This window comes from Phoca vitulina, unplaced genomic scaffold, assembly GCF_004348235.1.
Source record: "Phoca vitulina isolate PV1807 unplaced genomic scaffold, GSC_HSeal_1.0 scaffold11, whole genome shotgun sequence".
Classification (NCBI taxonomy): Eukaryota; Metazoa; Chordata; class Mammalia; order Carnivora; family Phocidae; genus Phoca; species Phoca vitulina.
In genome coordinates this window covers 31,179,079-31,194,692 of record NW_022589714.1, presented here as the reverse complement: position 1 = coordinate 31,194,692, position 15,614 = coordinate 31,179,079, and the positions used below count along the sequence as shown (strand labels likewise).

Sequence of the window (15,614 nt, the reverse complement as noted above, 5' to 3'; positions counted from 1 at the left end):
CGTTCTATATTCCACATAAAAGAAATATAAGTTCCATAAGTGAACAGGAAAAAAAAAAGATTTCCTGAAGGAAAATGGTTCTGATTCAAAAAAGAAAAAGAGAGAAGAAAGGAAGGAAAAGAAGGAAGGAAGGAAGAAAGAAAGAAAGGAAGACAGAATCCTTTAGGTTGCAGATCAGAAATATAGCAAAATACAAAAGAAAAATACTATTTTTGTGTTAGTAAAATGTCACATGAAAATTTCTACTTCACTCTTTTTGACAAGGTACATGATAGCTGTAATGACAATTTTTTAATAGATCAAAGAAAGAATCCATGAAATTTTTCTCCCTTTATTTATTTTTAAGGCCAAGAGACATCCTAGGAGGTGATCATGATTTGATATTTGATCAAAACAAAATAAACTGCTTTGCAACTAAATCTGCATAATTCCTAATGAAATTGGCACTTAAACTTTTCAAAAGTTTCCTAGCTGCACGATAGCCAGGATCTACATTTGGGTAACACACTTCATTGCTGGAAAACCTCAGCAGATTTGTTCTGCTTCTGCTGGGCATCCATTCCTGCTTCATTTAATCCTGAAAATCTTTTTGGCTTGTTCTAAACTTTTCTCATTGATGGGAGGTTTCCTTGGACTGCCAGGCTGCAGAAACTTCTTCACGGTGGGGAGATTGCTGATTCTGGTTTTCAGGGCCTGCAATGCACAAGGACACAGCCTCAGAATGGAGCCAAAGACCAACCCCATCATTAGCACAAGCCAGGGAATCAGAGACCGTCCTGCAAAGACCAACTGAGTCCCCTCCATCAGCACCAGTGTGTGGCTGAAAAAGACACCCAGGGAGACATGAGGGTTGGAGGAGAAAAGACAGCTCAATGCCATTTGCCCCAAAAACATCTTTCTTTCAGACTCATTTTGGTTTCAGGTTTTCCCTATCTCCTTCCCTACACACAAATCCTGTAGATTCATCACTCTTGTGCAACCCAGGGAAGAGGAATGTGTCTGTCAGATATCAACACACATAAAGTCTCCAGACAGATGAACATAGAGGAAAACTGCCCTGGAACAGAAGACAGAAAATATAGAAAGGTAAACCATGAGACTGGTCAAAACCAGTCAGCCCACTGAGAGAGGGACAGGGAGAGAGGGAGACTCTGCCCAGAGAAACATTAGGAGCAGGAGTGGAGGGAAGGAAGCGGGAGGAAGGAGAGCTGCTCAGGCAGACACATGAAGGATACACCTGGATAAGGGAAAACCCAGAGAAAACAAGGACAGAAACCATAATGGAATGGGGATGGGGAGGTTGATGCTGAGCCCTGGGTCCTTCTCCTGGTGAAGACAATCTATTCTTCTTGGGGAAGCATCCACCTCAAATGTCCTTGGCATGACAAGATTCTGTGCCTCAACCAGCCCCTAGGACCTAACTCTGGAGGGAGTTGTGGGGCTGAGAAGGAACAATGATGGAACCAGAGTCCAAATGTCAAATCCTGAGGTGGGAGATGTGAGCCTTCCCTCCTGAAAGCTGTGAGAGAGATCACCTTCAGCAGAGGGAAGTTGGCCAGAAGGCTGGGGTCAAGCTCTTCCACATAGTAGAGAAGTTCAACCAGGTGAATGTCAGCCCTGCTCAGCGTGTTGCCAACAAGGTAGTCTTGTCCATGGCTCTTTAACACCTGGAGCATTTGAGGAATCACATCATGAGCTCAGGCACAGTCAGGCTGGGCCCCTCTGCTCCTCTCTGCTCTCCAGCCCGACCTCCCCACCTCTGCCGCCTCACTGAGGGGGTGTGGGCTTCAGACCCTCTGCATTGCCCCTGACTCACTGAGACACTGGGTCTCTGCTGTTCTTTCCCTCAGCTGAAGTCCTGGCTAATGTCTCCCTAAAACATGGGTTCACTGTATATCTCTTCTGACGTATGCAACTTTTCCTAATAAAATGTTGGGGAAATTCATGAAATTTATTAAAGTATTCCAATAATATGCAAATGATAACATGAAGAGAAAACCCCACGGCACCACCAACTTCAGGAAATTTTGGCAAATACCCTTTCAGCCTATGTACACATAAGGAAACATGGACAATTTATTAGGCAAAGAATATAATAAAACTTCAAATGCTATATGGTAACCTACAGTTTTCATTTATCTTATCATAGGGCTCTGTGATTTCAAAGTATAGCTGTGCTCAAATGGGAAGACTGTTCAGGACTTCATCATCTGAATGTGCCCCAAACTCTCAGCACCACAGGGTCAGGAGAGAGAATATTTCCTGATTACTATGAATTCTTTCCTCCTTGAAAAGGGCCAACACGCAAGCAATGACTTAACATTTGTCAGTGATTAACAGAATGATCTAATGCCTCATAAAGATGGGTGTGTCCGTGTTAACCCTTTCATTCTATGTATGGCCCCCTGTATCTCCTACAATCATTTTTTTGGCCCATAGTTTTTATTTAGCACAATTTCAGGTACTTTTGATCCTGAAATATTCTCCTCTTACCTCCCAGGAGAAACATTAACTAACATACATACTATGTATAGTGATGGAACCTCATTTCCTTAGTTTGCATGACTTTCCTCTCGAGTCTGAGAACCATGTCTTCAACTATGTCAATTGATTTTTCCTTAACATCCCTCCATCCGTCTGTTCCTCTCCATCCCACTGCCCCCATCTCTGTCCAGATACATCTCATCCATCCATCCCCAAAACACTACCATATTTTCTGAAGGGCAGCTGGCCTCACGTCTCCCTACCCATGTTGCTAGTGTCTCTCCTGACCCATTGCTGTCATTGTATTCCTCTTGGATCAAAGCCCCCGCATGGTGCTCTGCAAGATCTATTCCAACCTCAGAGCCTTCAACCGCCCAAGCTCTGACTATGACCAGGGAGGTCTGCTGAATAGAGAATTCTAGATTGGGTCCTGGTTAGTTGAAGTCTTGCTGGAAAACTGAAATTTGGGTATAACTGGTACAATTCTCCCTCACCATCAGTTTTTATAAAATGCCTTGAGAGTCAGGGTGCTACTGGGAGTGAAGGTCAATGCCTAAGGAATGCCAGCCAGGCACTATCTTTCCTTGCTTCCAAGTCCAGTGCCCCAAAGCGCTCACCAGTCCACTTACTTTCTCAAACACGGGGAGATAACGATCTGTCGTTCTCTCTTTGATCAGGGCAATCTTGGCATCTTTTTGGTCAGGTGGGCATAGAGGCACAACAATGAACATTTCATTCAAATCTGCCATACCTTCTGTGTACATATCTATCCTGAAAGACAAAGGGACCAAGTTGTCAAATGTCTCCTGCCTTGATTTTATAGTTGAAAAACCTACAAGAATGGGCATCAGGAGGTGGCAAAGTGGCTCAGCTCCCACTGGATGCATTTTCATTGCCACCCATTCAGCTCAGATTTTTACTTGATTTGAACATTTCATTCTAGAACAAGCCATCAACGTAGATATATGTCTAGCCATTATGTGCAAAATTTTCATTATACACATGACCAAAGAGAGGGACAGAGAGCATTGGTGACCTGTCCAGAGTCACAGAGAAATTGGTGCAATCCTGCATGTACCCACCGTACCTGGGCCTTGCCATATCTGTTGTGATTTGTTCTCTGCACAAGGTAATGTGACTCATGTGGCTAAGCCCTGCCACCGAAGTGATCTCTAGAGAGAGTCCCTGGCACAGCCATCTCAGTCATGTCCCTCCTGTCTCGTCCTGTTACACACCCAGGCCCACTGATGTGCCCAATATCAGCAGGCTTTCCAATTATTTTCCACAACCCTACCCACATACAGTGACTGAACTCTGACCTTGTTTGCATTTCTTAAGTCTTCACCTAAAATAACCCCAAAAAGGGTGAAATTCTTTGTACATTCCAACCAGTACATATTTTAGGAGATTTGGCTTTATTGTTCTAAACTGGGCTTCCTATAAGAGTTTTTTCAAATAAAATCTTTATTTTCACATAATTCACATACCATAATGTATACACTTCTCAAGTGTAACAATTTTGTGATTCTTATAGTAAAGACAAACAATACTGTACCATCACCACCCTAATTACAGAATATTTTCATATTCCCAAAAGAAATGCTGTATGCTTTTATACTCATTCCAATTTCTTCCCTCCTCCAGCCCCTGGCAACCACTAAGCTACTTTCTGTTTCTCTAGATTTGAGTGTTCTGGATATTTCATACAAATAGAATCATACAATATGTGCCTTTGTGTCTAGTGTATGTAACATGATGTTTGTAAGGTTTATCCAAATTGTACCATGCATCACTACTTCATTCCTTTTCATGGCCAAATAATATTCCATTGATGGATAGGCCAATCTTCCAACCACTGATCAGTTGATGCACATTTGTATCATTTCCACTGTTTGAACAGTAAGAACAACACTGCTATAAATGTTTGTGTACAGGTTCTAGTGTGGATGGATTTTCAATTGTCTTATGTGTACACCTAGTGATGGAGTTGCTGGTATATGGTAAATCTATGTTTAACTTTTTGAGTAACTGGTAGCAGAGCCTTCTGAGATTTAAATATCAATCATGTGGTCCTATCACAACAGAGAAGAGAACCCACAGATGTGGTTGTGTTGACTAAAATTTGGCTGCTTTAGTCCCATATCAAAATGCTCAAGATAACCTTGGCATCTTGAGGACCAGGCTCTGCTTACCCTGGTCAAGTGACCAGTCCATATAACAGGCTGGCAAGTGAAGTTCTTGGTCAGCATTCTTGTAATTTATGAACCTTTAGAATCAGCTCCTTTGGATCCTTCTGTTCCCCCATCTTATCTGCTAGATACTCAGACACGTTGTCCTTTGTCTCTAGCTGGTATCCAGCTCCTAAAGGCCTGAGTACCTGGAGTGATGAGCCGACCATCTTTCTGGCTTCATAGTTCATCAACATTAGGGAAACCCTCTCACCATATGTGCTCTATCCATGGACTGCTTCCTTTTCTGTGACCCCACTTGGTGAATCCACTCCAAGTAGAATCCCTCATCCTCACAGATCTCTGTGGTGTCGGACCTCAGTCTATCCCACCAAATCCTGTGCTGCTGCTGGCCATAATCTCCCTGACACAGTCCTGCTCACCCAAGGAAGAACCCAAATTTTCACATCAATTGTTCATGAAAGAACAGAAAAAATACCGTACAGGGCTCTCTCCTTTATGTCTTTCCCATAGAGGTTGTATTTGGTGGCAATATAGTTGAGAATGGCTCTGGTCTGCACCAGCTTCATTCCATCCATTTCCACCATTGGCACTTGCTGGAACATGAGACATCCATCTTTTGAAAGAAGAAGAGAAGAAGCAGAGTGAAATGTTTTATTGGATCATACTCTTTTAGCATGAAAAAACATGTGTTGCCATGACCTGAGACATAAAAGCAAACAAAAAATTATTGCCTGGTCACATTTCATCAAAACAGCATTTTGTTTTTAGCTTTCCCCTAATCCTCTTTGTTCTCAGTCTACCTCTTACTTTTCACCTATTATTTCATTTATCTTTTTCTTTCCCATGCAGATACATGGTAGGTTCCTGTAGTTTTTGCAGCTGATTTACTTCCGTGGATGTGTTGGGAAATCTTGAGAGAAGCTGCAACAGAGAAGCAAGCACCTGTATGTCAAGTGAGAAGTCCCTTGGAGCTTATGCCGTTAAGGGCAATTCTGAAGGAGATGTCTCTGTAGGCTGTTTTATGTGCTCTTTCAGTTCTACCACTGGACAGTGTGTGCAGGGCAGGCCCTGCTTTCCTGAGTCCGCTGATGCTTGTAGTGTTGGACCTTGTGCTTCATCTCCTTCTTCATACTGTCACCTGGCCTTTCAACTAAGGCAATACCATCTCATTCTCTGAGTCTATAATATTGCTAGGTATGATCTTGTCAACCCCACCAGAGAAAAGCACTCACAGCAACTGCTGACCTATTTCTACTTTTTCACTCTACTGCATGTGTTTGAGGGTCCTTGGATGGGCGGCTGTGTGGGATGCTGAGCTGACCCAGCTCACTCGGGGTGCAGAAAAGCTGGAGAGAGCAAAGAGAGGGCATTTGCAGGACAAGTGGCATGATTCCTTTAGTAAATACTCAGAGTTCAAGCCCTTCCTAGCCCTGAATGAGATGGAACACAGGCCCAAGGAGCCCCACCCCTTACACTGGAGCCACTTTTCTTCCTTTCCACCACCCCCAACTCCCACCACACTCACAGATAGGTGTTAAAACCTCAGCTTATGACTTCTACCTGATAACCTCATCCCAGGAATTAGATACTTGGTCTTACCATTCCTTAATTTATCCCAGTCTTCTGGAGTTTCTATAAATTTCTCTTCGAACTGGAAAGCAGAAACTGAATTAGCATACCTACAATATCAACAATGCTTCTTTAAAATCATCTAAGATCAAGGTCCATGTTTCTAATTGTTGCACACATGTCATAAATGATATTTTGTAGTTCACTTAAATCCAAATCCAAATAAGGCCTACACACTGTGCTTAGTTTCCTTAAGTTATTTTAATTGTTTATGTTCTTTGATGAGAAGAAATTTTAATAATATATTAGGTCAAATCTGTTCATCTCTCTCTTTTTTTAAAAGATTTTATTTATTTGAGAGAGAGAGAAAGCATGAGCAAGGGGAGCGGCAGAGGGAGAGGGAGAAACAGACTCCCCGCTGAGCAGGGAGCCCGACTTGGGACTCCATCCCAGGACTTGAGATCATGACCTGAGCCGAAGGCAGACCCTTAACTGACTGACCAACCCAGGCGCCCCAAATCTGTTCGTCTCTTAATAGCTGACTTTTTTTCTTTTTTTTTTTTTTAGAAAGAGAGTGCAAGCGTGAGGGGGCGGGCAGAGGGGGAGGGAGAAAGAATCCCAAGCAGACTCCACGCCCAGGGCAGAGCCCAGTGTGGGACTTAGTCTCACGACCCTGAGATCATGACCTGAGCTGAAATCAAGAGTCCGAGACTTAACCAACTGAGCCACCCAGGTGCCCCAGCTGACAATTTTTTTAATGCAAAACTCTTGACAGGTCATTTAGTAAGAAAATTCTCTTAGCTTATGTGAGAAAAGTACTTTGATAGAGTCAATTTTAGATCCAACTTAAGATGACAGGACTCAGATCAAACCTCTACTCCTGCTGCGGCCAAGAGCCACCGGATAGACTCCATTCGGCCTCGTCCATTGAAGTAGTGAAGCTTGGGCTTTCCCGCCATGGTAGTCTCCGAATTTCTCTAAACATGATGAAAGAACAAACGAATGGATTAACAAATGAACAATACCACAGAAGCAAAAATGTACTTTTTGATGTATGGTCAGATAGCACCAACCATGTGGAAGGAGCATCTGCCTTCCTCATGGCAGAGTCGGAAGAGTCCCTAGAATGTCTTTCATGGCCCAGATTCTCATCCATCAGTAGCCAACCCTGGAAAATTGTTCCAAACCATGCTCATATCTCCACTGGGTAGAATCTGATTGTCTTTTTTTTTTTTTTTAAAGATTTTATTTATTTATTTGAGAGAGAGAGAATGAGAGAGAGCACATGAGAGGGGTTAGCGTCAGAGGGAGAAGCAGACTCCCTGCTGAGCAGGGAGCCCGATGCAGGACTCGATCCAGGGACTCCAGGATCATGACCTGAGCCGAAGGCAGTCTCTCAACCAACTGAACCACCCAGGAGCCCTAGAATCTGATTGTCTTGGAAGGCTAATAGGAGAGAGTGTACGGTAAGGATGTAAGTCTGGGCGTTAGGGGGAGGGGGAAGGATTAGAGAATTGATATTTATTGAAAAATCTCCTAACGATCAAGACCCAATGCTAGTCCTTTTGGATACATTATACCTTTAATCTTCATAACAGCCCCAAGAACTGGTTGTTATCATACCCATATCAGTTAATGAGAACAAGGCTCAGAGGTGAAAAGACGTGTCTATAGTCATTCTCAAGTTAGTGATGGACATGGAAATCCACACCTAGGATGAAAAAGAGAGGATAGGGCCGGAACCCACACAAGTGCTGGCCCTGGGAGCCTGTGAGGGGCACTGAAACCAGGGGACTCCACTTACAAGAAGGGGAGGAGAGGCAGAGTCAGTCTTCCATTCCTTGGCTGTTATGCTGCTTTTGTTTAAAGCAAAATTAGGGCTGAGACTCACTTACCTATAGCTCAAAAGACGCTAGTTCTTTCCGTAGACACAGGATGCTAATTCCCTTCCTTTTTTTTTGGAATTCTGCATTCTACCTTTACTTGGTGGCATTTTATAATCTGGAAAAGGGGATGTTACTGTATTAACTTTACAGTAAATGGAACAGAACTAACATTTCTTCAGTGTGTGTTTGGGCGTGTGCATGAGTGCACACTCATTTGATCTGTATAATGGTAGGGGATACTTTGGTTCTGCCTGGTCAGTGAAGCTTGAAAGCCCTTGGTTCATCCCCGCCTGCATGAGAAGTGAACATAGCAGGGAGCCAGACAATGAAACCCAATGGCTCAAACAATGAATGCTCTATCATAGATGTGAATGGAAACACACAGGACTCAAAACCAGGAGTCTCAAAGCCAGGTCTTGAAAAGGAACAGGTGCATATTCTGTGCAAATCCCAGACTCTGTTTACAGAACATTAAGATTCTCTTGCAAAATTTTGTTTTGGAGTTTGGGACAAAAAGATACCTCTCTTTACCTAATGTGATGTGGGAAACAAAGGCAGAAGGAAATGTAGATAAAATTAAATGTCCTCACAGCCCACTGACAAACACTTGAGATAGGCAGAGTTGTAACATTCCTCCAGGAAACTCCCAACTGTCTTAACGATAATGCTTTGCTAGAGGGAAAAACAACCTTAGCTTGACAATAGCCAGGCCTCTGGTACCCAGTGTCTTCTTTAGCATCTGAAGATCCTCCTGGAACATCCCTTATCTTTACTACCCCCACCCCCAAAGCATATCATCAGTTGCTCCTCACAATCCTGAGGCAGCAGCTCTTCCTGCCCACGGGTCCGGTCCCTGTTCTTTAATTAAAACCACCTTTTTTGCACTGAACAAGTCTCAAGAATTTGTTCTTGGCCATCCGCTCCAGACCCCACCAACACTACTCCAAAAAACTACCTCAAATGGATGTATCTCTGAAAAAGTGTGTGTGACTTGAATTTTAGATATCAAAATGTTTTCAATGTCCACATTTTTCATGTGGCACTCAATAGTTCTAACCTTTAGAAAGTAAAGAACTGTTGGGGCGCCTGGGTGGCCCAGTCAGTTAAGCCTCTGCCTTCGGCTCAGGTCATGATCCCAGGGTCCTCCTCAGTGGGAAGCCTGTTCCTTCCTCCCTCTCTGTCCGCCCCCCTCAAACAAATAAAAAAAAATCTTAAAAAAAAAAAAGTAAGTAAGTAAAGAACTGTTTGGAAATGTACTTATCAAGTCATCTGTCTTGTAATTGGAGATTTTGTTTATTGTACTTCCTTATCATGGGGAATGGAGGTGCTGTGACTCAGCAGAATGAAAAGGAGAATGCAGCTTGTTACTGAGTGTGTTTTGAACTACAGATCACAGAGCTGTGATAAAAGGTCTCACACTGCCTTACCCATTGACTGAGGGTCAGGATACAAAAGTAAACGATGTTTACCTTATATAATATTTGATCATAAGGCTCCCCAGGTAAGCAACTTTGCTTCCCTTCTGAACGGGAGGTCTCATCAAGACTAGGGCAAAGGTTGTCACAGAACTTTGCCTCATCAGCGGAAAATGAGAACCGGAGAGACTCAATGATTGGCCATAGAGCCACACACCTATGTTCCTGATTGGCACTCCGTATCTGGTGAGCCTGACCACCCCCCAGGACAACCCCAGGAAACAGCTTCTAATATCCTCTTTCAAAGATGAGCAAATTCAAGTACAAAGAGACAAAGCCGCTTTCCTCCACTCCCAGGTTGTGTGGGTGTTGGCTTAGTCGGAACTCACCTGATTTCAGGTCCTGGGCTTTTAAAACCATGTAACACTTTGACAGCTTCTATGCTTCTCTCTGAGACCCTTGTTAATTTGTTCCCATTCAGAGCCCATTAGCCAACTCCTGGCTGAAGGAGGCAGAGGGGGAAACATGGAATTCAGAAGCTCCTTTTTTGTTAGCTGATTTACAGGGCTTGATAAGAATATTAACACAAGCACACCTTGCTTTGCTTTTACCTTAATAAAAAAGTAGACTCGTATTCCTCAAAAGGAGAATATCCTATGATAATTCCAGTAGTAAATGAAAGGAGTTATGGCTCTGGATGTGGTCCTAATCACAGTGTGTGGGTCAGAGAGAGAGAAGGAAGCCTTGGAGACAAATGCCAACCCCTCTGCTTCTGAGTACATAAACTCAGCCAGGTTGTTAAATCTCTGCCCATCAATTTTCTCTTCTAAAAACAGAGATAGTTACATTTACTCTTGAGGGCTGTTGGGAAAGTTAAGTGAGATCATGGACCTAAAACTCATAATAGGGATCAGTAAATGCAAGTCCCCTCCTGCTCCCTGTTTCTGGGCGAAGGTTGGTCTCTGGGCACACTGGGTAGCACACATCTTTCTTCTGTCTGTCTATCTCATCTCTCTGCCTATTTATCCATCACCTTGTGTGTATCTATCTACCTCTTGACCCACAGAGCTCCAGTAGGAATCAGATGTTACATATATCCAGATGTTGTTTCAGAGTCATACAATCATTTATCAGGCTTGTGTGGAAAGACCAGTGATATTGACTGTGTGCTAACCGGAATTGCAGGACCTTTGACGAAGATTCAGGGAGGTCGGGCACATCATTAAACACACTTTTGTAGCCTCAAGACGTCGGCAGATTTCTGGTTCGGCCCCTGCCCCATGCACCCCGCAGCATCTCTCACCTCTGGCCCACCCCCCCTGTGCCCCCGGCTCCCTGATCCAGACACTCTGGAGTCTTTCCTGTCCCCAGGCTCCTCCGCATGGGTTCCAGCCCCGTGAGTGGGATTGCTGGTCACCGCACCGCAGTGCAGGGTCTTGCTGTCAACACTTGACGAAAATGATCGCTTCTCTCCAACATCCTGTTCCCTACCTGGTAACAGACATTTCACTGAACCTTCTCCAACACTTTGTTTCTGGCTGATGTGTCATGTATTTCCTGCTTTCAAAAAGTTTCCTTCCAGCTTTCTCGACTAGCATCATTGAGCACTCTCCCGTACTAAGAAACCATGGCTGCACAGGAACAAGGTAGGAGCCTGATTTGGTTCCTGCCCAAGAGGGTTTGGAGACAACAGACAGCACACAGAGGGCCCAGTGGCGACTCTAGTTTCGTTGGTTCCAATGAAATCATGAGTCATGATTCCCATGGCCAAGCAGGTCACAGCAAGGCGAAGGCTGCCGGGCTGTAAGCCGAGGATGCTGTGCCTTCTGTCCAGGCCGGCTCCTGCCTCCCGGGGCAGCATGACATCCTCACGCTCCGTGCCTCTTCCACCCCCACCTGTCTGCCTCCCTGCCCTTCCGATTAGGGTCACGCCACATCCCTGTCAACCTTGCTCTCTTTAGCATCTTGCAGAGTGTTTTTCCTCATTGCCATCTCAATATCTTCTGCCATAGGTACTGTATTTTTCCCCGTGGATTCTGGATTGTTACAGTGATGTCACTGACCCTCTCGTCTCACCTGTACAAAACCTGTCTTTCCCCACGGATATTAACACTTCCGGCAGCACATTGTTGACTCTTCCAGTCTGATTCCAATGACTCATGCATTCTAGCTAGGTGAATTCCTGTGCCTTTTAAAAATGAATGATATGCTCTGCTGATCACCTAGTTTTCTTATCAAGACTTCCTGAGTTTGGGAGTTTGGGAAGTCCTGTAGGCCAGTGATTCTTAAATGGGAGTGATTTTGCTCGCCTGCATCCTGAAGGCCATCTGGCAATGTCTGGAGGCATTCTGGTTGTCAAAACCAGAAGGGAGGGTGTCACCATGTCAGCTGGGTAGAGACCAGAAAAGCTTCTGATGTGGCATGAGGCCATGCTTCATGTGCCTCTGAATGCTTTTTATCTACTACTAGTCATTCTGCAATTTACCTGCCTGTTTTTCATCAACCATGTTATCCTGACAGACACATTTATTGGATATTTAGTTGGAAATATCTTATGATTGATTGTAGTTGGCTGCTGTATCTATGTAGTCTTTCCAGGAGAGAGCGCATGGCCATTTTGGAAAATACACTCATGCTCCTGTTAGCCATTGGGACTTCTCGTTCTGCTCCTCGGGCTGTCCGTCACTGGCACTAGGATGGAGCCTTACCCCTGCACTGTGCTCTTTCTACAAGTACTGAATGAAATGGACAGACACTATGAGAATCTAAACTGTGTCAACAGTATTGATGAAGTGACCGTTTCTTATAAAACTTGTAAATAAACTATCACTGTAGATATTTTAAAGGTGTGAAGTTTCCAAATTTGAGGAAATACGTATGTTAAGATTATTGTCAAGTATGTTCTTTAAAATGAATTAAATGTACATTTCTACAATACATATTTTTTAACGAAACAACAACAAAAGGACAATTAGCAGGACAGCTCCCCACAGCAGGGAGTAAGCCAGCCCAAAGTGTCAATAGTACCAAGGTTGTGAAGCCCTGCTCCAGCCCTGCTCTAGGTTGCCATGAGCTGCTTGAACCCTAGAGAGAGAATGGGCCTCGCCAGCTAGCTAATCAGAGCAGAGACTTGGAATCTAGTTCTGCTGATATTTTTTTCTATTATAGTAAGTCTTAATTTTCACAGGCTACATAACATTGCAGTATCATAATTCACAACCGTTGTGGGTTGACTACAATAGTTCTTATCTGCGTGGCTATGTTCTAAGACCCCCCAGGGGATGCCTGAAACCAGGAGAGTACCAAACCTTATATAGACATGTTTTTGCCCTATGCATACATACCTATGATGAAGCTTAATTCATAAATTAGGCACAGTAGGAGGTTAACAACAATGACTAGTAATAAAATAGAACAATTACGGGGTGCCTGGGTGGCTCAGTCGTTAAGCGTCTGCCTTCGGCTCAGGTCATGGTCCCAGGGTCCTGGGATCGAGCCCCGCATCGGGCTCCCTGCTCAGCGGGAAGCCTGCTTCTCCGTCTCCCACTCCCCCTGCTTGTGTTCCCTCTCTCACTGTGTCTCTCTCTGTCACATAAATAAATAAAATCTTTAAAAAATAAAATAAAATAAAATAAAATAAAATAAAATAGAACAATTACAACAATATGCTGTAATAAAAGTGATATGCATTGATAACTTATGAATATTTTTCTTTCTGGAATTTTCCATTTAGTATTTTCAGACTGTGGTTGGTTACCATGGGTAACTGAAACCACACATAAGGGGGTGCGCTATACCTACAGAGAAAGTCAGGCTGGCACAAACACGTCTGCTCACTCTTGCTCTTGTCATATTGTCGGATTGCTGAAATGCTTTCATTCTTTTCCCCCTCATACCATGACTATTTTTCTATCTACATTCTCATGCCCTGGTTTTCGAATCTCTTCATTTTTACATTTCTGTAAAAATGTATCCAACAGCAATTGAGTAAACAACTCTTGAACTATCCCCTAAACACACCAAGAAGGCACAATGTGAGTATAAAACAGACTTTTCCCTGTGCTAAGGACACATTTTAAAGTAGTTTTCTGGTAACCTAGAGATGAGGATGTGAGGCAACATCAGAAGATGTATGAAAGCAGTACTTACCTTATTAAAGTCGCTCTCCCAGGAGGCTCAGCAGCTCCATGCCAACCCCTCATGCGTTTATAAGCTCTTTGACAGTAAGTAACGCCTCCTTTCTGATAAGGGTAGAGTTCAGTGAGGGAAAAGTTACTCCCACAGTGTTCAGGGCCTTGGATTCCATGCTAGATTAGAAGGAAATGGCGAGTCATCCTCTTATGAAACAGCTGGGTAATATGTACCTTTTCAAGGTTGGCAGTTAAAAGATTAAACAATTTCAGACTGATTGGACTCTCTCTGCCAGTCAGTGGAGTATGGCTTTTGGAAGAAATTGACTGTGAGGTTTTCATGAATTGGATGCCAGGTCCAAGGTAGATGAGAAACCGCTACATGAGCCTAGCAGGGAGCTGATGTCCGTAAATGGCAAGTAGATCTCTGGAATACTGTTTATATTGGGTTTTAGATAAAATAAGGGCACCCAATTAAATGTGAGTTTCAGACACATAATAAATGATTTTTTTTGGTACTGGCACAAAAAATAGACATATAGATCAATGGAACAGAAGAGAGAGCCCAGAAACAAACTCACGTTTATATGGTCAATTAATCTTCGACAAAGGAGGCAAGAATACACAATGGGAAAAACAGACTCTTCAACAAATGGTGTTGGGGAAACTGGACAGCTACAAGCAAAAGAATGAAACCGGACCACTTTCTTATACCACACACAAAAATAAGCTCAAAATGGATTAAAGATCTAAATGTGAGACGCGAAACTATAAAAATCCTAGAAGAGAGCAGACACAGTAATCTCTCTGACATCGGCCATAGCAACATTTTTCTAGATATGTCTCCTGAGGCAAGGGACATAAAAGCAAAAATAAACTATTGGGACTACATCAAAATAAAAAGATTTGCACAGAACAGAAACAATCAACAAAATAAAAAGGCAACCTCCTGAATGGGAGAAGATATTTATAGATGATATATCTGCTAAGGGGTTAATACCCAAAATATATATAGAACTTCTACAACTCAACACCCACAAAACAAATAATCCAATTTAAAAATGGACAGAAGACACGAACAGACATTTCTCCAAAGAAGACATACAGATGGTCAACAGGCACATGAACAGATGCTCAACATCACTCAGCGTGAGGGAATTGCAAATCAAAACCACAATGAGATATCACCTCACTCCCATCAGAATCACTAAAATCAAAAACACAAGAAACAACAAGTGTTGGTGAAGATGTGGAGAAAAAGGAACCCTCGTGCACTGCTGGTAGGAACAGTATGGTGCCACCCCTGTGGGAAAGAGTATGGAGGTTCCTCAAAAATTAAAATTACAATTACCATATGATCCAGTAATTCCACTACTGGGTATTTACCCAAAGAACATGAAAACACTAATGCAAAACATATATACACCCCTATGTTTATTGCAGTATTATTTACAATAGCCAAGGTATAGGAGCCACCCCAGTGTCCATCAATAGATGAATGGATAAAGAATGGGTTAAACACAGATGAATGAGTGGATAAATACATACCACATATACACAATGGAATATTACTGTTATAAAAAAGAATGAAATCTTGCCATTTGCAACAACACGGAGTGACCTAGAGGGTATAATGCTAAGTGAAATAAGCCAGTCAGAGAAAGACAAATACCATATGATGTCACTCATATGTGGACTATAAGAAACAGAACAAAAAAAAAAAAAAAAGAAAGAGAAACAAACAAAATCAGACTCTTAAACACAGAGAACAAACAGACGGTCACTAGAAGGGAGGTGGGTGGGGGATGGGTGAAATAGGTGATGGGGATTGACAGTATACTTGTAATGAGCACTGAGTAATATATAGAATTGTTAAATCACAATATTGTATACCTGAAACTAATGTAACATGTTAATATGTTACTGATACTAGAATTA

At 42.9% G+C, this 15,614-nt stretch overlaps 1 protein-coding gene across 1 annotated transcript; it reads right to left on the bottom strand.

The window, feature by feature from the left end:
* Positions 1-264: 264 nt before the first annotated feature.
* On the bottom strand, positions 265-13,891 carry LOC116635849 (glutathione S-transferase A2). Its single transcript, XM_032410149.1, has 7 exons — positions 13,696-13,891; positions 7,118-7,222; positions 6,276-6,327; positions 5,157-5,289; positions 3,114-3,255; positions 1,536-1,667; positions 265-693 (listed from the first exon to the last, which is right to left on the bottom strand). Exons 2-7 carry the CDS (start codon positions 7,202-7,204, stop codon positions 568-570), a joined length of 672 nt encoding a protein of 223 aa, XP_032266040.1. The 5' UTR covers positions 7,205-7,222; positions 13,696-13,891; the 3' UTR covers positions 265-567.
* Between the last annotated feature and the right edge of the window lie 1,723 nt (positions 13,892-15,614).